The following is a 21,924-nucleotide window of genomic DNA, read 5'->3' as shown; positions in this document are numbered from 1 at the left end:
CATCATCTCCTTGATCCTTGTTAACTTCCAAATTTTCCAAACTGCGATTGCAAAATATCATCATGAGATATCTTTACACCATTTTTCATCTTGTGTTACTTCAAATATTATATGCTTTGTTAGTGCCCAAAGGGCCATCTTTGATTTTTTCTTTTTTTTTTCCTTTAAATAATGTACAAGGCTTAATGGGTTTCCTTTTCATTATTCTCCGACAGTGGTTATATGTCACCAGAGTATGCAATGCAAGGAGTATTTTCAATAAAGTCTGATGTATATAGCTTCGGAGTGTTACTATTAGAGATAATTGCTGGTAAAAAGAATGGTACTTGTTACCATGATGGTCTCTCCCCATATTTGATTGAACATGTAAGTACATGTGCAAACAATGACTACAAAATTAGACTTATATTATTTAGCCTAATATGATGAATATGTTGTTTGCAGGTTTGGGACCTATGGAGAGAAGGAAAAGCCATGGAAATTGTGGATGCATCACTAGGTGAGACATACCCTCCTAATGAAGTTTTGAGATGCATTCAAATTGGGCTTTTATGCGTGCAAGAACATGCAAGAGATCGGCCAACCATGTTAACAATTGTTTTCATGTTGGGTAATGACACACCTCTTCCTTCTCCAAAACAACCAGCATTTATTTCAACAACTACTAACAATATTAGAGACATGTTAACTTCTATAAATGAAGTATCAATTTCTGAAATTGATGGTCGCTAAAACCCCAGACTATATGGAGCAATGTGCTAGTGTTTTTTCCATTGATGTAGGATTGACTTCTTTAAGATTTCTTTACACTATTATTTTTTCTTGTATGAATATAATAAGTACTAGCCTCATCACATGCGCTTCGCGCATGCAATAAGGCTCCTTTTTTTTGTTTAATGTCATAATTTTCCATTCATAACCAAATTTTCTATAACACCATTAATATAGTTCACGCATCACAAAAGGTTATAGAGTTTTCAATTCACAATATATGTAGTTGAAAAAATACGATACACAATATAATTAAATTGAGAAAGACCTATATAAATTATGTTCAAAGGCTTACCAATTTTGGCAGGAAAATGTCTAACCATTGTGAAGAATTTAGTATATGAAACAGTGAGTATGAAAAAAAAAGTGTCGGTTAGAAATAGGATGAAAGAATGAAGAAGAAGAGACTGAATGAATATTTATGGATTTGAAGTTTGTGGGATCTAAATGTTGTTTTTAACTTTTGTCGATTTATAGTTTTAACATCATTTCTTATATTTAAGGAATAATGATAAGTTAATTAAGGATATTTTTGAAAATTTTAAATAAAAAAATAAACAAGAACTAACTTTTGGAATCCTCTTAATTGAAAGTCAAAAAAGTAATAACTAACTTTCTATATTCTTTTAATATATAAAGATAATGTAAAATTATTGCCAACAAAAAAAAAATAGAAAAAGAGAAAGAAGATAATTTATATTACTACAAAAAATGGTATAGTCTAGAACTTGTGATGAAATCACTACCATCTTTTTTAGCTACTTTCTTTTATAGGACTTTTTTAGCTACATTTTTTATAGGACTTTTTCAGCTACTTAATTTGCTATCAAGTACTTTTTGAAAATTAATACACCAGCAATTATATGTGTATGTTTTGTGTGGATAGCTTCATTAGTTTTCCAAAAAAAATGTTCAAATTTACTATATTATTGTTCGAATTTATTTGCTAATGTTGTTTAGGTGTTTTTTTAAGTTAAACATTTGCCAGTTTCAGAATAAATGAATAAAATTTAAAAAGTTACATAATAGCCATAAGGGAGCATATCAATAGGCTTTGCAGTTTGCAATTGCACAATCCAAAAAAGACGGTTATTCTATCATGATTATAATAAAACTGTTAAATTAAAATTAACCTGCAGTATATAATACAACTAGTTGGAAACTCATGCAATGCACGAGAACCTACTTATTTATAATAAACTAAAATAATTTTATAAAATCTTAAATTGATTATGAAACTATACTATTACATGAATTGCTCTTGTCCTTTTGAGTTACAATTTGATAAATAAGCCATTGCTTGAACAAGCAACGGCTTGCAAAAAATCTAACTAATAGATTTAGATATTGCTAAAAAATTTCAGATATTAAAACTTCCAAAAGGAAAAAAAAAAAAAAAAAATCAGAAAATTCACTGGCACTATCTAGAAATTATTGAAACAAAACAAAATATATATGACTACCAAATAGAGAAATATAAGAGAAAAATAGATAACCTTCAAGAGAATAATCCATAGTTATAACTATTGAAATTTGCCAAAAATTTTCAGATATTGCAAAAAATTGAACCCAAAAATTCAAATGGTCAAACTTCCAAAAGGCAATAATACTAAAAATCAAAAGATTCAGAACCTACAAATTATTAAAACAAAACAAAAAAATATATATATAGTCATCATTGCAAGACAATTTCAGTAAGGACGGAAGGCTTTTTCTAAGTTTTTTTATCCAATTCTTCCTAATTGATGAAAAATTTGGTTCAAACATTTTCGAACACTTTGAAGGTGCAAATAATATAGGCTTCCAACATAATCTTTAATTAATAAACAAAGAAGCATGAAACCATAAGAGAAAACATAAGACAACATATAGTACATAGACCTTACTCCACAGCTGTGAAAAAATATCCACACAATAGGAATTGAAAACTTGTACAAGAAATGCAAACATCTCTGTAATGTAAAGCTTAAGGTTATATAATATAAAATAACAAAGAATATAGCATCTTTGAACCACACAAAAAGTTAGCAAACTTACTGCAATACTTGTAGTTATACTATATAATATAAAGTACTACTCCATCGCCAATGAAAGTCATGTAAAATCTCATGGGGCCTGGAAGAACAGATAGTCACAAGATCACCTCCACTAGACTCAATTGAGAATGGTTAAAGGATAAAAATTAAAAATTAAAAAAATTAAAAAAAACTTATTCACAAAAAAGAGAAAAAGCAAGAGCAATCGTACCAAAGAAATTGAAACTTAGGGTTTTCTCTCTTAGTGAAGATGGATAGAGGAGGCTACTTTAGGGTTTTCAAAGATTTTGGCATGCCCAGAAGGAAAATCAAAGGGAATTCCTATATCAAAAATCCTATCAAACATTCTGTCGAAAGTGACCATACAGATTAGCCTCAGACATGTAATCCACGGCATGTATATGAGATAACCATGATCTTTGTTGTTATTGGTATTATTAAGGTGAGAAGAGATGAAATTGGGTGCGGTGATTGATGAGTAGAAAGATTTGCAAATGTACCTAAATCTTAAGAGTGATTTGACTGGTAGCCTAGTCAAGATGTTGAGTACAATGTCATGTGGGACATAGTTCTTCTGTTGAAGGATCGGAGGTTCTCTCTTTTGGAACATTTTTCAAGCAGAAGAGAAGAAAAGAGAGTGTCAAAGTAGTAAGGATTTTAAGATCTTTATAAAGAGTTATGCCCTGAAAGTGTTTGATCTGCTAAGGAATTTAAGATATTTGTAACCTCAATGATGACTCCTTGTACTCATCAAAAAGAGATTCATGGTATGAACAAACTTCTACTATGATTGCAATTTGCACATATCAAAGATTACTTTAAAAAGAAGGAAATTTTGGCAAGACTTTGATTTGGATATGGGCATAAAAACCTTTTTTTTAAGAAGTTAAAACTTAAAACGGCAATTTTATTGTATGGCTAAACAGAGTTTGAGTGAAATTTAAGAATTTGGGACCATCTTTGATCTACACAGAGTTTGAGTGAAATTTTTTTTTTAAAGAGTTTTTCTCTCTTAGTGGAGGCACACAGAGAGAATTTTTGTTTTAAAAAAAATAATAATAATGCTGATGTAGAAAATTGCAATGTTATGAATACCGTTTCAGAACCCGTTTCGGTTTGTCAATTGGAACGGAATATTTCAGTACCGGTTTAATATCAGTCTATTTCGGTATGCCATTTCAGGTAATAGCTATTTTTTTTATATTATAGGTTATTCATCAAAACCCATATAAATTTTTAAGAATTTTATAATTATAAGTTCATATTTCAACTAATATGTCAAACTTATTAAGCCCAAATCCCAAATATTACTCAATAATAATAATAAATTAATAATTATTTTTTAGATTATAACAAGTAACAATAAAATTAAAATTAAAAGAGGAAAAAAAATTAAAAATTGTGAGACATAAGTTAGCCACATGGAGTGGGATGGCTTAGAAGTCAACACAAGTGGCTAAAGGCTGAAACTTTCAACTTCCCCAATAAGTGACTCACATGTGAAGGGCTCATAAAACTAAAAGAAATTAAAGTATTAACTATTAAACAATAGTAAATTAATACAAGGCAGTGAAGGGCCTGAAGGCAGACTACACGCAAAGGTGGAACAGTGGAAGAAGGTTAAGGCTAAAGCATTCTATTTTTATTGTTAGTCTTGTGGGGCTCACAAAAACATAACAAATAAAAAATTCAAATTTTAAAACACAAGTGACAAGAGAGAAGAGTATCACGTTGGCTAGCAAAACAAACAAAAAATTTTAAACAAAGCATTTAAAAAGGAGTAAGGAGGCTGACAAACAGTCAAATACATCACCATTTACCTGTACAGCACACAAATAAAAAACAAAAGGGCGATTGGCAGGACTGAAACCCACCAAAAGAAAAGAAAGAAGATGGGTTCGAAACCCACTAAAAAATAAAAAATAAAAGAAGAAGAAGGGGGTCCGAAACCCTAAAGAAGAAGGAGGTAAGATTTTTTTTTTTTTTTTTTTTTAAGGCCAAAATTTGGTACCAGCCGAAACACTCCGAAATAGGCCGAAATTTGATCCGAGGTGGAATGAGGGGTATTATGGTACCGGTTTTCATGCTAGTACGAAATATTCTAGCCGTTCCGGCCAGAACGGAACGGGATCAATAACAGTGGAAAATTGTGAAGCTTAGCAAAAAAGTCGGAGGCTTCAGTTTTATATATATATATATAGACTAGTCGCTAACCCGTACCATGCACAAGAATCTACCTATTTGTGAGGTAGACTAAAATAATTTTATAAAATCTTAAATTGATTAAGAAACTACACCATTGCATGATTTGCTCTTGTATGACTTCAATTTGTGTTACAATTTGATGAAGAAGTCATTACTTAAACATGCAATGGCTTACAAAAAATTTGTTGGGTAGTTTCAGATACTAAAAAAAATAACTCAAAAATTCAAATATTAAAACTTCTGAAAAACCAAAAAATATTAAAGAATCAGATAATTCACTACTTAGATTTATTGAAACAAAACAAAATATATGACTAAACAATAGAAAAATATAAGAGAAAGATGAGTTACATTCAAAAGAATAATTTCAATTATTGGAAGCTTTTTTATTTTGTAAAAAAAAGCTAAAGAGAGTTTGGTAATTCATGCACAAAAATTACATTTTAAGAAATACATGAAAAACCATAATTTTTTTTTTTTTTTTTTTTTACAAAGTAGAGGAGAAAAAAATAACATAAGAAGATCTCATACCTCTACTCAATTTCTTTTTTTAAATATTGGAGTTTGCATTGCATTTATAGTGTTCATGATTAACTTCGCAAATTTGGAAATAAATTATCAACGTCTGAGTTTGAGTATAAGTTGAACTTGTTAGAGAGATAGAGTTTCACTCCTTATTAAGTTTGGATTAAACAAAAATAATTTTGTTTAAAAATAATAATAATGATGAGTTTGAGTTTAAATTGGACTTGTTAGAGAGATAGAATTTCACTTTTTGTTAAGTTTGGACTAAAAAAAAATAATTTTATTTAAATATTGTGCTAACGTGAAAAATTGTGAGAGTTTCAGAGGCTTCAGATTAAACAAAAATAATTTTATTTATAAAAAGATAATGATTAGTTTGATTTTAAATTGTGCTTGTTAGAGAGATAAAGTTTCACTCCTTATCAAGTTTGGATTAAACAAAAATAATTTTATTTAAATATTGTGGTGACGTAAAAAATTGTGAGAGTTCCAGAAGCTTCAATTTTATATATGTATATATATATATATATATACACACACACACACTAGTCGCTAACCCGTGCTATGCATGAGATTAGTAAATAAAATTTAAATACAATTATTTTATTTGAAAGTACATTTATTTGAAAGTGAATAAAATTGAGTAAAAATATAACTGTATGCAAACTGCTGAAGGAAGATAACAATATTTTGAATTTGTACCACTTCTTGAATCAAAACATTACAAAAATCTTTGCGCAGAAAGCAGCAACAATTTCAGATAAAAATGTGCAATATATGCACACTACAGCAAGTGGAAAAGAAATATAACTACACAATAATACATTTTTTGCATTTAGATCCAACAGGAAAAAACAATTCCTTGAAGATGCAAAGCCTTGGCATATGATATGATATCTATAAAATGAACTTGCTTGCAACTTCATGTAGAGCTGAAACACCAACATAGAGATTAGATATAGCCCCAATCTTCCATGGGTCAAATAATTTGGTTAAACATTAGACACAATCACTTATTTAAGAAATTAGTACAAAAGATCATATCAAATTGGACCATTTTATTAGATGAAAAAATTTTCAGCAAAGCCAAAGCTTATCTACAAAAAATCGGTGAATTCCAGATGGAATCAAAGGCAACACAAATAATGGTGATGTTTATTGCAATGGTAAATATCTCTATTGCACTTAGAGTTCATAAGGGTAATGTTTATTTCCATAACTACTATTTGTTTAGTATGTATGTAAAGTTGACTTAATATGTATCCTTCTCAGTTGCATTACACACGGTATGTACAATTTTGAAGCTAGTCACATGGTTTAGTGAACCAAACAAAATCTAACACAAATAAATATCTAAAACATAACCAAATCTAACCTTTATACCTTTATCTAATCCAAAGGCCTAAATCATAATCTATCCCAAGAAAATACCCAAACCTAGATCATATTTGTTAAAGAAAATTTATAATATTTTAACAATATTTAATGCACAAAATTTTAAATTAAAAAAAAATACCAGGAAAAATATATGACATTTAGTTTGGTTTCAATAGTGACAAAATGAAAGCCAATCAATAGACTAACTAACCCCTATGACAAAGACAGACAACTCAAATTAGTAATTTTATTTGGTAGAACAAAATAGTATATAATTGATGTTAAGATATGGTTGTTACTTAATGTCACCAATCACAACAATATACAGAGTAGTATATAGGTTGCTAATCCAAGCATACTCTGCTATCCATAGAAACTGTTAGTAGAAATAGACACATCTATCATCAAAAACTTAGGCAACACACTAATGACATAAAACTAACCGTCAAGCGTTAGTTGTAAAACCAACACAAGGTATGCAATAAACTAATAATTTAAAAAAAATAAATGGTGTTCAAAGTGGGATATAAGCAAATAAAAGCAGCATTAAATAGAGACAACTACTTAAATTGCTTTCACATCAATATCTAGAAATTACTAAGGAAATAATATTCTCAAAAGTAAACGCATACCACTTTGACTCCAAGCAAAATTATGAAAAGACTAGGGTAAAAGTTCTAAAACTTTAAACCTCCTACTCATATCAAAAAAATGCTCAGATCAATGACCACTACAATTTTAAATCTTACCCATCATAAATAACCTAAAATTTACACATGCAAAACTGCAAAAATGTTGCTTTATTATTAGGGGGAAAATTAGAGTAAAAGATTATCTGCATAGATATGACATTGTCTTAAACCCAAGATTAAACTTTAACCTCAATTATTTCAATAGCATACCAATTATTTTTAAATGTAAGTTTGCATCTGACAGAATTCAAGTAGCTAAATACATGCCGATCAAAATGAGCAATGTCCATTGAAGCAAAATTACTTAAAAAGGGAAACTGAAAAAGGTTAGTCATGTTGCATACCAGATCTGCATTATCGCTGACAGCAACATCTACCTGTTTCAGTGCAGTCAACTCAAAGGCTCCCTTAAAGGTCCAAGTGGGAGTATTGGCAGTTACCCCACAGCGTTAACCCATTGACCATTACTATCTCTAGATCGTGCTGCAAGCTCCAATGCTTTATCAATAATATATGCTATCAGTATAACACCTCGCTGAGTAAAATATGTGTGTTTCAAGACTATTTCAATTAAATCAAGATAGTAATCAGCATCAACCCAAAGAAGAAGAAAAAAAAGTCAAATCACAATAACAACAAAAATCTAAAGATTTTCTAAAACAAAACCCAATAGCTATTTAGCATCAAATCAACTGTGCCTAAAATTTTTATTGAACCCCATAAACAAAACTATCTACAACAAACAGCTCATATATATCACTGAAAATTCTAAAACCACAATCTACATCAATATAAATTAATTTTTCAGCCAAATAAATTGATCACCAGGCCGACTCTTAGGCCTTTCAAAAACACACAAAAAAAATAAACCATTAAATCAATACTATCTCCACTACGAAACTCTTCCATATCCACAATATTTTCTTACAAAACCTATAGAATTGGATTTTCTATAAGTGTTTCCTTGACTTCAACCAAAAAAAAATAGAGAAGAAAAAGGGTTAATGACACAGGACAACCAGAATAAAACTAAACAATGGAAAAATAAAGGGATATGACCTAGGAGTCAGTACCTAGGGCAGACCTAGAGTCAGCACCAAGTGAGGAAACCACTAGGAGTCAGCACCTGGGCTAGACCTGGAGTCAACACCAGACCAAGGAAAGACCAAACGGCCATTTTTTTCATTCATCAAAACATCAACTATCTCCTCAAAGAGTACAATAGGTTGCTTATAAAGGATTGCTAAACCCTAGTTCTAATTGGCTAGGAAATCCTAATTGCCTTATTACAGAAATAACCTTGCTTCCAAATTAAAATACTAATAGTCCAATAAACTAATAGGACCTAAAATATAAAAATACAATTGACTTGCAAACATAAATAATACTAAATAATAATCTTCTTGCGTCTCCCGCATTAGTTAAGAATTGAAATCCATAAATTGATAGAAAACCTTATTGAAGACACATAATTAAAACTCAACTTCAAGGCTCTGTTCTATGCCCAGATCAATGACCGCTACAGTTTTATCCATCATAAATAACCTAAAATTTATATTACAAAAACTGATTTACAGATGAATTGTATTTTTGTACTATGTAATGTAATTTTTACATCAAGGCAAAGTTAAATGATGATTCCAACGAGCAACAACAAAAAGCATAGCGATGCGAAGGTCTATTGGCATATTAGAGAATTGTAGTAGAATTTAACTTGCCTTTTTCTTTATACCTAACATTATAAAGAGAAAACGTGACTTAATATGAAAAGAAAACAAAAACTTGGAAAGAGAACAACTTTTTGATAAAATAGTATTAAAATGACTATAACATGAATCCACCCAAAAATTACACCCATGACAAACTAAACACATTACAATTGAACAAATACGGCATAACCTCCTCTTATAATACTTTGCCACTAAACACCCTTGCATTTTTCTAAATCCAAATATGTTGCAATTAAGTGCTATATTAATAAAACTGAACTACCTCAGGTGAAATCCTAACTCTATTGTCACGTGCTTATATGCAAATTGGGTCATGATCTATCAATTGCAAAAAAACCATGTAAACCAACTGACTTGCCACCTCCTCATTACAGTTAAGCTGCAACCAACTGAGGTTTGAGGACTAATTTACACGAGTTTTGACATCTGACATGATTTATACCTATTTATAATGAAAATTTCAACATTAGAATATAGCATAAAACCAAAAATGAACAATCCTAACATAAATTAAAAGTAGTGGGAATAAGCACATCAAATAGTCCAAACAATTAACTTTCCAGTATTCCAACCCAAGTCAGCACATCCGCAATCTACATAAAGCAGAATGTAACAACGTCTAAGATATTAAACATAAATATAGAACTTAGAGGGAAATCATCAAATAGTTTATAACAGTTCATCTATACTAGTATACCAACACATGTACAGGCTTTAAAGTTATGTAGATGCAAAAATGCCAAGTAATACCGGCTGCTCTTAGAGGCATTTTGTCGAACTCCTAGCAGATATAACCAAGAAATAGAACTTGGTTAATCTACCGGTGTTGAAAATAAAGGGAACCATAATTTCCAATATCTAAGACATATTTAGAATAATGGAATTCACAAATCAAAAACATATTGATACATAAAGTAAAAATTTAAGGAACCAACATCAAACCACCTAAACTGCTACTGGGAATTTTTTTTAAAACAAATCAGGTAATAAAAAAGATAACAAAAAAACTATACTTGGGTTAGATATTTGAGTGTAGTAGAAGAGGACAGAGAGTAGAGCAAACATTTTCTTACGACCACACCCACATTTTCTTACTACATCACATTTGCCTTGTTTTTCCTCATTAATTGGCAGTTTTTTCCTGTATCAATATTCATAAGCCAAAAAAATAATAATAATAAATTGAAGTTTATATGATATCCCAAAGGATTAATAGAGAAACTAAAACAATTCCTTAACTCAACACAAATCAAACAAAACAAAGAATCAAACAAAAGACAACAAAAAATCTATTTGGGTTTCTCATAAATGATCCTAGAAACCAATGCTTATTACCAATCTTCAACCAACAATAATTCCCACAATTGATATTCGAATAAGAAATACAAACCCACTTGAAAAAGACAGCCCTTGGCTTTTGCTTAGGGGATTTTGTGGGAATTTTTTTGGGACTGAAATCAATCAAAAAGGAAAAAAATAGAAGCAAGAGATCCTTAAACTTAATACCTGATCTTGAAATCAGTGGTAAAACAAAACTAAATAAATAAATTTAGAGAAAAGAGAAGGAGGAGAAGAAACATACCTAATAGCAAGCAATCTGGTAGAGAAGGAAGCAATTGAATCATAAGATTTTCCTGTGTATTGTAGGTCTTTGTTAGGTTTTCAGTTTGGGGGTAACAGAGACCACTTTTTTTTTTTTTGATAGGTAAGAAAGAAAATATTATTAAAAAAGGAATAGCAGGAAAAATACACAGGGTTCACAATAGTGAACAAAGAGTAACGGAGACAACTTGTAGTTGGACACTAGTGTTATACTTTGAAACCCTATGATTGATTGCCACCCTCTAGTCTAGATGGAAATCAATTTTCTTAGAAAAATTTCAGTACAACCAATCAATGTGGCAAATTATGCAGAGGAAAATCATTAAGGAATTATTACCTTTGCTTGTTTAAAATAGAATCAACCAAAGATGTCTTTCTAGGATCAACATGAGCCACAATCTCTATATTCCTTACGTCTCCTCATAACTGGTTCTTCTCTAATAGGCCACAACACATAAACCTTTATCAAAACGAAATCTAGGCTAAATACCTAAATCAAAACTAAGCAGTCAATAACAATCAAAGAAGTTTTTCTTGCTTTGGGGCTTTGCTTGCAAATAGGGTAAAACTTGTATGGAAAAATTGTTGTTGCAGGAAATAAAAAAGTTTGAGCACTCAAAATCAAGCAAGCCAAATTGAAAATTACAATTTGAAACACAACCTCACCATGAAATTCTACCATAATTCAAATATCACTTAGTTTAAATAAAAGTAATAAAACTAACCCCCAAAGAGTATCATTGTGGAAAATTCTTTTTAACAAATAAATTCAAGCAATCAAAATCAAGCAAATCCATCTTAAAATTACAATTTCAAACACAATTACACAAACCCACTATGAAGACATACGATTTTATCAAACCATTTGATTAACAAAATTGCATACAAAAAGTAAAGCCAATTAAAAACACCAATAAAGGAAAACCTGAGAAAAACCGAGAGAGAATGGTCTGATATGGAGGCCGGGTCGGAGATTGAAAACGTTGGTACCCATGATCATGCCCTTGCAAGCTTTCTGCGAAATAACTTGGGTCTGCATTTGAGAGAGGGGTAGAGGGTAGAGGTTCTATGCTTGACGGTGGATTGAAAGGGAAAAACAAATGAAGACAATTTCACCGGCAGCGGTTCCGCCGTGTGACGGCGGCAGGCTAGTGGAGACAATCCTTTGTCCTATCTCACTTCACAGAGTTTCTTCTCGCAGAGGAAAAATGGGCAGAGGCAAAATTGAAGTGAAGTTGAAAATAAATAAAGAGACAGTTAAAAGAGCTGAAACGGTGTGTTTTTTTTTTTTAATAGGGAGTAAAGTTTTGGTGAACGTGTGTGAGGGGAGTCTTTTGGGTTAAAATTGCAAATTTTAAAGTTAATTTGCATTATAGCTACTGTTCGAAGTTAATTGGGAAACTGAGGAGAGAGACTGAATTTTGGCAATAGCGTTGCTAAAATTCAGCCAAAAAAGCAGGAGAGAGAATAAGGATACCGAAATTCAACCAGAAAGCAGGAGAGAGGAGAGAGAATAACAAAAAAGTAGGAGAGAGGAGAGAGAATAACCAAAAAGCAGGAGAGAGGAGAGAGAATAACCAAAAAAATTTTGGGGGAAAAATTTTTTTTAGGAAATAAATTTTTTTTTTCCCCACAATTTCGGTAATGTCATTGCCGAAATTGTTGGGGAAAATTTTTTTTTTTTCCCCACAATTTCGGTAATGCCATTGCCGAAATTGTGGAGGAAAAAAAAAAAATTTTCCCACAATTTCGGTAATCCCATTGCTGTTTTCTCTTTTTTTTATTTATTTATTTATTTACATTTACGGCAACGCTATTGCCGAAATAGGGGGAAATTATTTAATTTTTCTTCAATTTCGACAATCCCATTGCTGTCTTCTCTTTTTATTTATTTATTTACATTTACGGCAACGCCATTGCCGAAATAGGGGAATAAAATTTTTTTTTAGCAATTGTGATAATGGTATTGTCGAAAATGGGAAAAAAAAAGTGGTTTCGAAATCTCTATAAGAGTAAAAAACAGGTTTCATGTCCATAATATTTTCACAATAAATCACATATAATTAGTTATTATTAGTTAAAAAAATTTGTGACAACTAATTGTGGCAATGACATTGCCAAAATAGGAAAAAAAATTTGTGGTAATACCATTGTCGAAATAGGGAGAAAAATAAAAGTGACAAACTACTTGAGGTAATTGCATTGTCGAAATAGAAAGAAAAAAATTGGAAATACCATTGCCGAAATAAGGGAATAAAATTTTTTTTAGCAATTGTAACAATGGGATTGCCGAAAATGTGAGAAAAAAAAAGAGAGAAGAATTATGGCAATGGGATTTCCGAAATAGGAAAACAAATTTCGACAATTCCATTGACGAAAATGTGGGAAAAAAAAGAGAAAGAATTGGGGAAAAAAATTTTCCCTATTTGGATTACGGCAATAGCATTGCCGAAAATGTGAAAAAAAAAAAAGAAAAAAAAGGAGAAAAGGATTACGGCAACGGGATTGCCGAAATAGGAAAAAAAAAATTCCCCTGTTTCGGCAATACCATTGCCGTAAATGTAAATAAAAAATAAAAAATAAAAAAATAAAAAAATAAAAAAGAAAAGAAAAAGAGAAAAGGATTACACCAATCCCATTGCCGTAATAGGAGGAAATATCTATTTCGGTAATAGCGTTGCCGTAAATGTAAATAAATAAATAAATAAATAAAAAGAAATTGGGGAAAAATAATTTCCTATATTTCGGCAATAGCGTTGCCGTAAATGTAAATAAATAAATAAAAAGAGAAAACAGCAATGGGATTGCCGAAATTGAGGAAAAATTAAATAATTTCCCCCTATTTCGGCAATAGCGTTGCCGTAAATAAATAAATAAATAAATAAAAAGAAAACAGCAATAGGATTGCCGAAAATGTGGGAAAAAAAAAAATTTTCCCCCACAATTTCGGTAATGACATTGTCGAAATTGTGGGGGAAAAATTTTTTTTAGGAAAAAAAAATTTTTTTTCCCCCACAATTTCGGTAATGCCATTGCCGAAATTGTTGGGGAAAATTTTTTTTTTCCCACAATTTCGATAATGCCATTGCCGAAATTGTGGAGGAAAAAAAAAATTTTTTTCCCCCACAATTTCGGTAATGCCATCGCTGTTTTCTATTTTTTTTTAATTTATTTATTTATTTACATTTACGGCAACGCTATTGCCGAAATAGGGGGAAATTATTTAATTTTTCCTCATTTTCGGCAGTGCCATTGCTGAAATTGTGGGAAAGAAAGGAGAAAAGGATTACGGCAATAGCGTTGCCGTAAATGTGAGAAAAAAAAAAGTACAAAAGGATTAAAAATAAAAAATAAAAATAAAAAGGAGAGAAAACGACAATTGGATTGCCGAAAATGTGGGAAAAAATAATTTCCCAATTTCGGCAGTGCCATTGCTGAAATTGTGGGAAAAAAAAAAAAAAAGAAAAATTGTGGTAATGGTATTGTCGAAATAGGGGGAAAAAAATTTGTGACAAATTAATTGTGGCAATGGTATTGTCGAAATAGGAAAAAAAATTTGTGACAATCTAATTGCCGAAAATGTGAGAAAAAAAGAATTGTGGCAATGGTATTGCCGAAATAGAGGAGAGAGATATAAAAAAAGTACGCATATTATTCTTTCAATATATTTTTGACTGAACCAGTTTGGTTTGTCACGTTCTTTTAGAAATAGATAAGGATAGATTCAAGTACACTGGTACATTGAATCTTTTTCTAAAGTGCACGCTGTAAACAAAAACAAAAAAAAAATACATAGATTCTTATAGAACGAAAAAATGACTGATGTGCACGCTGTAAACAAAAAAAACAAAGAAAGTACGGATTCTTACCATAGAAAAGAAAAAATGATTGATGTGCACACTATAAACCAAAAAAAGTAAAGAAAGTCCTAGATTCTTACAATATAGAAGAAAAAAATTATTGATGTGTACACAGTAAACCAAAAAAGCAAAGAAAGTACATATATTCTTACACTACGGAAAAAAAAATGATTGATGTACACGCTTTAAAAAAAAACAAAGAAAGTACATAGATTCTTACATTTACATGTACGTTGTAAACAAAAAAAAGCAAAGAAAGTAAACCAAAAAAGACAAAGATTCAATCAACCAATCACCTCAACTCCTCATCTCATTTGATTTTTATTCTCTGCAGAAAATATATTTTGCCACACCTAAATCTTTAACGTGATTCTTTTTTGTCTACTCCTCATCTTATCTCACCTCATCTCCATTCTTTTTTGTCTGCTCCTCGTCTCATCTCCAACATGATTCTTTTTTGTCTACTCCTCATCTCAATATATAGACACACACAGACACAAAATAAATAAGCGTACACCCCAATCTAACTTGCAGTGCTAGAAAACATCATAGCATATGGAATTAGTACCATGTTCTTTCAAATAATACAAACTAACAATATGGTCCAACTCCTAAAAACATAATTAAAAAAAAAAAAACAACAGTCCAACCAATCCATTGAAGTAGATTGAATACTTATGTTGGGTCATTCAGTTTAGCCACTAGTGGAGCCAACCACAGTTCGAGTGGGGCATGTTCTTCTATTATGGCCTTCTTGCCTACAGAGACTACACAATGGCCTTGGTTGATGCTCTGCCCCTTCGTCCATTTCATTTCGAAGCCGAGTTGTTCTTGGTCGACCTTTTTCACGGCGCAACTTGACATTAGGATACAAGACCGGGAAATTAGGCTCATTCCAATGTACACTGTTCGGAACTATGCGAAATCTAGGTGCATAACAAGCAACTTGTTCTTCCAAATGGTAGCAACGGTCGATATATCGCATTGCAGAGATGCCTTGATATTTACACACGGCAATGACATGTGAGCACGGAATCTTATAAACCTGCCATTTTTGACAACTACAAGTGTTCTGCCTCAAATTTACCTCATGACGATGATTACCCCTATATGCAGAGTTAGGGTTTATTGGTGTTCTGACTTCAAACAGACCATCTTCATGACTGAACACGGTAACTGAATGCTTTGGTGCCTTTTTTTCCCATTTATTGAATTTATTCTTTGCATAGGCTGTAATGCGTTCACCGGCAGTAACCTCTGCACATGCCTTAGTATACCGATCGGCAAAGTAGACGACACAACGATAGTATGTAAGTTCAACTAATGCAGTTATGGGCAGATTTCTAGCACTCTTTAGAATTCCATTGAAGCTTTCAGACAAGTTTGTGGTCATTGCCCCATAACGATGTCCACCATCGTATGCTAACGTCCACTTTTCCACCGGCATTTCCCTTAAATACTTCTCACCATCTGCACTTAATTGAGTAATTCTATCCCTGGTGATTTGATACTTTCGTAACTGATTCTCCATGCCTGCCCACATTACCATAGCCTTCAAGTTTTTATTCCCAATTTGTTGATTGAAATTGCTAGCCACATGGCGAAGGCAAAAACGATGATACCAACATGTTGATTGACATATAGTCCGTATCGCTGCCATTATACCAGGATGACGATCAGATATGACACATAACCCTTCTCGATTAGTGACATTAATCTGAATACAACGCAAAAACCAATACCAGCTATCATCAGTTTCCTTCTCCACAATGGCAAAGGCAAGTGGAAAAAGTCTGTTGTCACCATCCCAAGTTGATGCAATCAGTAACGTACCTTTATACTTACCATATAGGAAAGTTCCATCTATACTAATCACTGGCCTACAATGTTGAAAACCTTCAATTGATGGACCAAAAGCCCAGAACACTCTCTCGAATATCGCACAGCCTGGCATAGTAGCAGGTATTGTTCTCCAAATAACCCTGCTGTCCGGGTTTGAAACAGTCAAAGCTTTCAACCATTTTGGCAATAATTGGTAAGATTTGTCCCAATCACCAAACGCTCTACCAATTGCTTTCTCTTTTGCCTCCCACACCTTGAAATAAGAAGGCCTGTATTGGTACTTATTGTAAAGAGTCTGTTGAAGTGAAGCAATCTTTATGGTTGGATCATTTTTGACAACATCCCTCAACTCTTTCTCAATAACATGGGTGTCTAATTGCTCGTGATCTTGTGTGAGCATAGACTCTGTACATGTGTGTGGACCATTGTACTTCCTAACCTCAAACAACTCATATGTAGCCCGGAAGCATGCTCGAAGACGCCAAGAACAATTTTTGCACCTTACAGACCAACATTCTGGATCTGACTCTCTTACACAAAATGTTTGGTTCCTCTTGATGTGATAGCGTTTAACAGCAGCTTGTAGTTCATCCTTATCGGCAAAAAGCAAGCCCACATAAAACTCTTGGGTAGGGTCCCAAATACTCTGAGTGGGCTTTTCAAATGGTGGGGTTGGATCAATTATATTATCCCACATGTTCTGTGAAAAGCTTAGTGATGAAGGTTGATGGACTCCCATAGTTGGACTGCTTTCATGATTACCTTCATTTGGAGGCTCCTGTTCATCTCCAATATCATCAAGGACCTCATCGTCATCAAGTTGGTCATCACTATCCATAGTCCGCATCCTTTCTGATAATGTATAGACCGCATTTTCAGTAGTAGCAGCTATGCGATGTGTATCATTAGGATCATTAGCAGCTCTCTGAGAGGCGGTTTGGTCATACTGAGCTTCAAACTCAAAACAAGTAGTCTCTTGTGTGACATGCTCAGTTGGATTATCATAGTCAGCATCACTGTTGGAAATTGGCCGAGAAGGAACATGTTGGTCCTCAGTTGCAACATGGGTATATGGAGAATGATAGTTAGCACCGCCAATGTTGATTGGAGAATGAGCCGCATCTTGAGAATAATGACCAATATGAGTGGCATATGGATCATGGAAGTGCCCGCCATGTGAATAACTAAACGATGCACTCGGTCCTTCGTTGGCATATCGAATGGGGAAAACATCTCGGTGGCTTCTTATAGGCTCTACACCCACGTATAACTCTGCACCTACAAATCCATATTGGCGGTCTAACATATCGAATATTGCGTTGACACCATTATCATCTGCTACCAAAACTTGCTGGTAAGTCACAGGATGTGGATGACATTGAAATGGAAATCTATACCAAATAGTCAATTTTGAATCTTCTCTGTTTATATGAAGCGTGGATGCTACTCTATCACATAGATCTTCAAATGTAACACCCCGGCTTAATGGAAGCATAGAAGGAGGTGGCCCTTCGTAATAAACCCCATTTTCTCCATGTTTAATTATTCCACCGGAATGGATGAGAAAAATGAACAACTTTTCTGCCATCTACAGTAAAGCATAATAATAGTATTAATAAATTAACACAACACAACCATTACAATGCAATACAAGAAGGTAATCCATTCAAAATATTCACTGATAATAATAGTATTAAACATACGTGTATATTATAGGCTAATAAACTAAGTATTTCTTTAAGGAAATATACGTCAATTTTGAAATTTAGGCAAGAATTCATGGATAAATAATTTAAAACATATCATAAAAATCAGTTCATGTTGCAAAACACATAATACAGAAACAAGATTTGCATGAACAAATAATTTAACAAAAAAAAGATTTTCATGCTTAGCTATGCCCCTAAAACATATCAACATGAATATTATAAAAAGAAAAGTAACTACTTAAGAAATATAACTCACCTTCTAAGAGATAACGAACGGATAGATATTTGCAAGTGTTGTTACTTATAGTTGTTTGTAGAATATATGGCACGCATGATTTGAAAATGGTTGGTAAAATTATGAGGGGAACAAGAGTGGAGAAGAAGGTTGATGGAATTTATAGGGGAAAAAGAGTAGAAAATAAGAACGGTGGAAATTTCAGTGACATTAGTACTGTTTAAATAGGATGCAAGTTTCATATCAGTTAAATTCAGTGACATTATAGGGTACTTTTACCATAAAAGAACATGACAAACAAAACTCCTTCGGTCAAAAAAGTACTGAAAGAATCTCTGCAATGTCACAAATACTAAAAGAATCTCTGCAATGCCACTGCAATGCCATTGTACTTGAATCTATCCTTATAGGGTACTTTTTTTTATATGTGTACTTTTTTATCAATCTCTCTCCACTATTTCGGCAACAAAAAAATACTGAAAGAATCTCTGCAATGCCACAAATACTGAAAAGAATCTTTGCAATGTCATTGTACTTGAATCTATCCTTATAGGGTACTTTTTTTCATATGCGTACTTTTTTTTTTTTTTATATCTCTCTCCTCTATTTCGGCAATGTCATTGCCACAAACCAGATGAGATAAGGAGTTGAAGTGATTGGTTGATTGACTTTTTGTTTTATTTTTTTTACTTTCTTTGCTTTTTTTGTTCACAGCGTGCACGTAAGAATCTATGTACTTTCTTTACTTTTTTTTTTTTTTGTTAACAGCGTGTACATCAATCAATTTTTTTCTTCTATATTGTAAAAATCTATGTACTTTCTTTGCTTTTTTGGGTTTACAGTGTACACATCAATCATTTTTTTTCTTCGGTATTGTAAGAATCTATATACTTTATTGTTGTTTATAGTATGCACATCAATCATTTTTTTATTCTATATTGTAAGAATCTATATACTTTCTTTGCTTTTTTTTTTTTGGTTTATAGTGTGCATATCAATCATTTTTTCTTTTCTATTGTAAGAATCTGTATACTTTCTTTGTTTTTTTTTTTTTTTTTTTTGTTTACAACGTGCACATCAGTCAATTTTTTTCTTCTATAAGAATCTATGTACTTTTTTTTGTTTTTGTTTACAGCGTGCACTTTAGAATAAGAATCAATGTACGAGAGCTGTGGAGAATAAGAATCTATGTACTTTTTTTTGTCTTTGACACTTTTACAAGAGTTTGGAAGAGAGGCTGTGGAGAATGAAAATAAAAATGTACACCACAGTAGCCATCATGCAAAGGAAAAAAGATTTACCAAAGGAAAAATGTACACATTTCTTGTTTTCACAAAGGTCTTACGGTTAGTAGTATAATGTGCTATGTATACTATTTAGGCATAATATTTTTTGCTATAATGATGCATAAATAATGATAATACTTTAATATATTTTTAATAAACAGTCATTTTACATTGATTAGTGATTGCGACGATGAGGTACATTCAATTTTTGTTGCGTTCCACAACATGGAGGATGCCTATTTTCTCGTTGTGGGTACCTTCGTGCTTGCACAGGACTTCTCCCAATGCGCCTCGGCTGTGTTCTAATATCAACCTCCGTTTGATAATTACCATAGTCATCATCTTCATTATCTGAAGACACCTCCATCTCTTGGGTATCTTCTGCATCTTCCCCACTATCCTCATTTGAGGCATCTTCCTCAGAGTCTGTTACAGAGGCCTCTTCTTCAGAGTTTGGAGCACATACCCATGTATTTTGTGGTGTGCAAAAATCACCAACATGAGGGGGTGGTTGGGAAGGTTGTGGTGTGCAGAAATCATAGTTGTACTGGCTATCTTGGCCATAATTGTATTGCCCAGCATAAGATGGAGGTGGCGATGGGTGATAGGAGGGAGGTGTTGAATTAGGTTGGGGATAATGGTCATAGCTAAACAAACCCTCAAATCCTTGTCCTATGGAAGTGGATGACCCAATTTGTTGATATAAATTCATGCAATACTCGTTGACATTAATTGGATTATACTCACTGAAGGTGATTGGCTCATTACCAGCAAATGTTGATGGCCCAGCTTGGGTAGAGCTGTACATATTGTGTTGTGCGAAGGTGGATGGTCCGGCATCATCATTTCGGCATTGTCCACGTTGTGCAGAGGTAGATGAGTGGGTTTCAGTATAGGTTTGCGGCTGTCTTCCTTGGCACCTTTATCGTCGCCCGAAGTTTGTCACCCTTTCAGTAGGGACGGAGGAAATATTTGCTTCCATTGATAACTTCAGTCGAGTAAGGCCCTCTACTATTGGTGGAAGGACTTGCTGTGCTGTGAAATCATTCCTCTGTTGATTTGCAACAGCTAAATTTAACATTTTATTGACCTCAGTTTGCTACCGCAGAAAAAGGAAAATAACATTTATTAGTGCAGTAATATTGAAAAAGTGAAAATAATAATTTGTTATCAATATTAGTGCAGTATTTGGATGTGTAAATAACTTGTTATCAATATTAGTGCAGTATTATCGAAAAAGCTAAAATAATAACCTGGCATATATGGGCAGCCGCCTCTGGTGTTGTGAATAGGTGACCATTTTGCTAGTACCATGTTGCGTAGTCCACACTTGAATCAAAATGGTCATCTCCAACTAGAAGTTCAGCTCGCATATTCCAACGCTGGTAGTATTGGTTATGCTGCCTTCTCCAATTGACAGTGGACTTTCCTGTCAACTTTACACAATGCACAGATTTATCCAAATTGTCTGTAGGCCACCTTGGACATCTTTGCAACAACCCAAACTGTTGCATGACTCTTTCTGGGTGGTAATACTCTACAATTTGGAAGCACAGCAATGGCGCTGTTGTAGTCCATATATTTCTTTCTGCAAGACACCATGGATGCATATAGTTATCGTATGGTGTCCAAACAACCTGCAATTCCAATTACAATAACTATGTTATAATCAATCAAGACAATAATATAACTAGTAAATTAACCATTGATGCATTGTGATATATTACCTGTTTATTATTATGTGTATCGTGATTAGAACGGTATGAACGCAAAACATGCGTTGGTGTATGAGTGAATGTTCTTTTGGTATCCCACCTATACACAATTAATGATTGTCATACAATATTTAGAGTTTGGAAGTATCAAGGATTACAAAATTGTATAGAAATAAAAAGTAAATATTATACCTGCAACCGTATGGGTCGTCGCCATTTAAATTTGTTGGATTTATTGGAATTGGGGTCAAATATGGAAGATGCTCCCACGCCCATAATTGTAATATGAAAACAGGACCTGCAATCCCCGTGCTTTTTTTAATAGCAGCAGTACACAGC

At 32.7% G+C, this 21,924-nt stretch overlaps 1 protein-coding gene and 1 long non-coding RNA gene across 5 annotated transcripts; one reads left to right on the top strand and one right to left on the bottom strand.

The window, feature by feature from the left end:
- The first annotated feature begins 222 nt into the window (after positions 1-222).
- LOC126704238 (G-type lectin S-receptor-like serine/threonine-protein kinase At1g11410) lies at positions 223-732 on the top strand. The gene is made up of 2 exons (XM_050403254.1): positions 223-366; positions 445-732. The coding sequence occupies exons 1-2, from the start codon at positions 223-225 to the stop codon at positions 730-732; spliced, it is 432 nt and encodes a 143-aa protein (XP_050259211.1).
- Positions 733-6,207: 5,475 nt separating this feature from the next.
- Positions 6,208-12,186, bottom strand: LOC126703088 (uncharacterized). Of its 4 annotated transcripts, none has more exons than XR_007647930.1 (5): positions 11,864-12,186; positions 11,276-11,375; positions 10,919-10,970; positions 7,951-10,787; positions 6,208-6,469 (listed from the first exon to the last, which is right to left on the bottom strand). It is a non-coding gene; the product is annotated as an uncharacterized LOC126703088 (long non-coding RNA). The 4 variants fall into 4 exon arrangements; XR_007647931.1 differs by having other exon boundaries at positions 6,208-8,104; positions 10,727-10,787; positions 11,864-12,176; XR_007647928.1 differs by having other exon boundaries at positions 6,208-10,787; positions 11,864-12,175.
- Between the last annotated feature and the right edge of the window lie 9,738 nt (positions 12,187-21,924).

Source organism: Quercus robur, chromosome 10 (genome assembly GCF_932294415.1).
Source record: "Quercus robur chromosome 10, dhQueRobu3.1, whole genome shotgun sequence".
Classification (NCBI taxonomy): domain Eukaryota; kingdom Viridiplantae; phylum Streptophyta; class Magnoliopsida; order Fagales; family Fagaceae; genus Quercus; species Quercus robur.
The sequence above is the reverse complement of the archived record's forward strand: the minus strand, read 5'-3'. Positions and strand labels throughout refer to the sequence as shown.

Coding starts and splice junctions, on each gene's coding strand:
- LOC126704238 (XM_050403254.1), top strand. CDS start 223: ATGTCACCAGAGTATGCAATGCAAGGAGTATTTTCAATAAAGTCTGAT. Junction 367..444: donor CCCCATATTTGATTGAACAT/GTAAGTACATGT, acceptor TGTTGTTTGCAG/GTTTGGGACCTATGGAGAGA.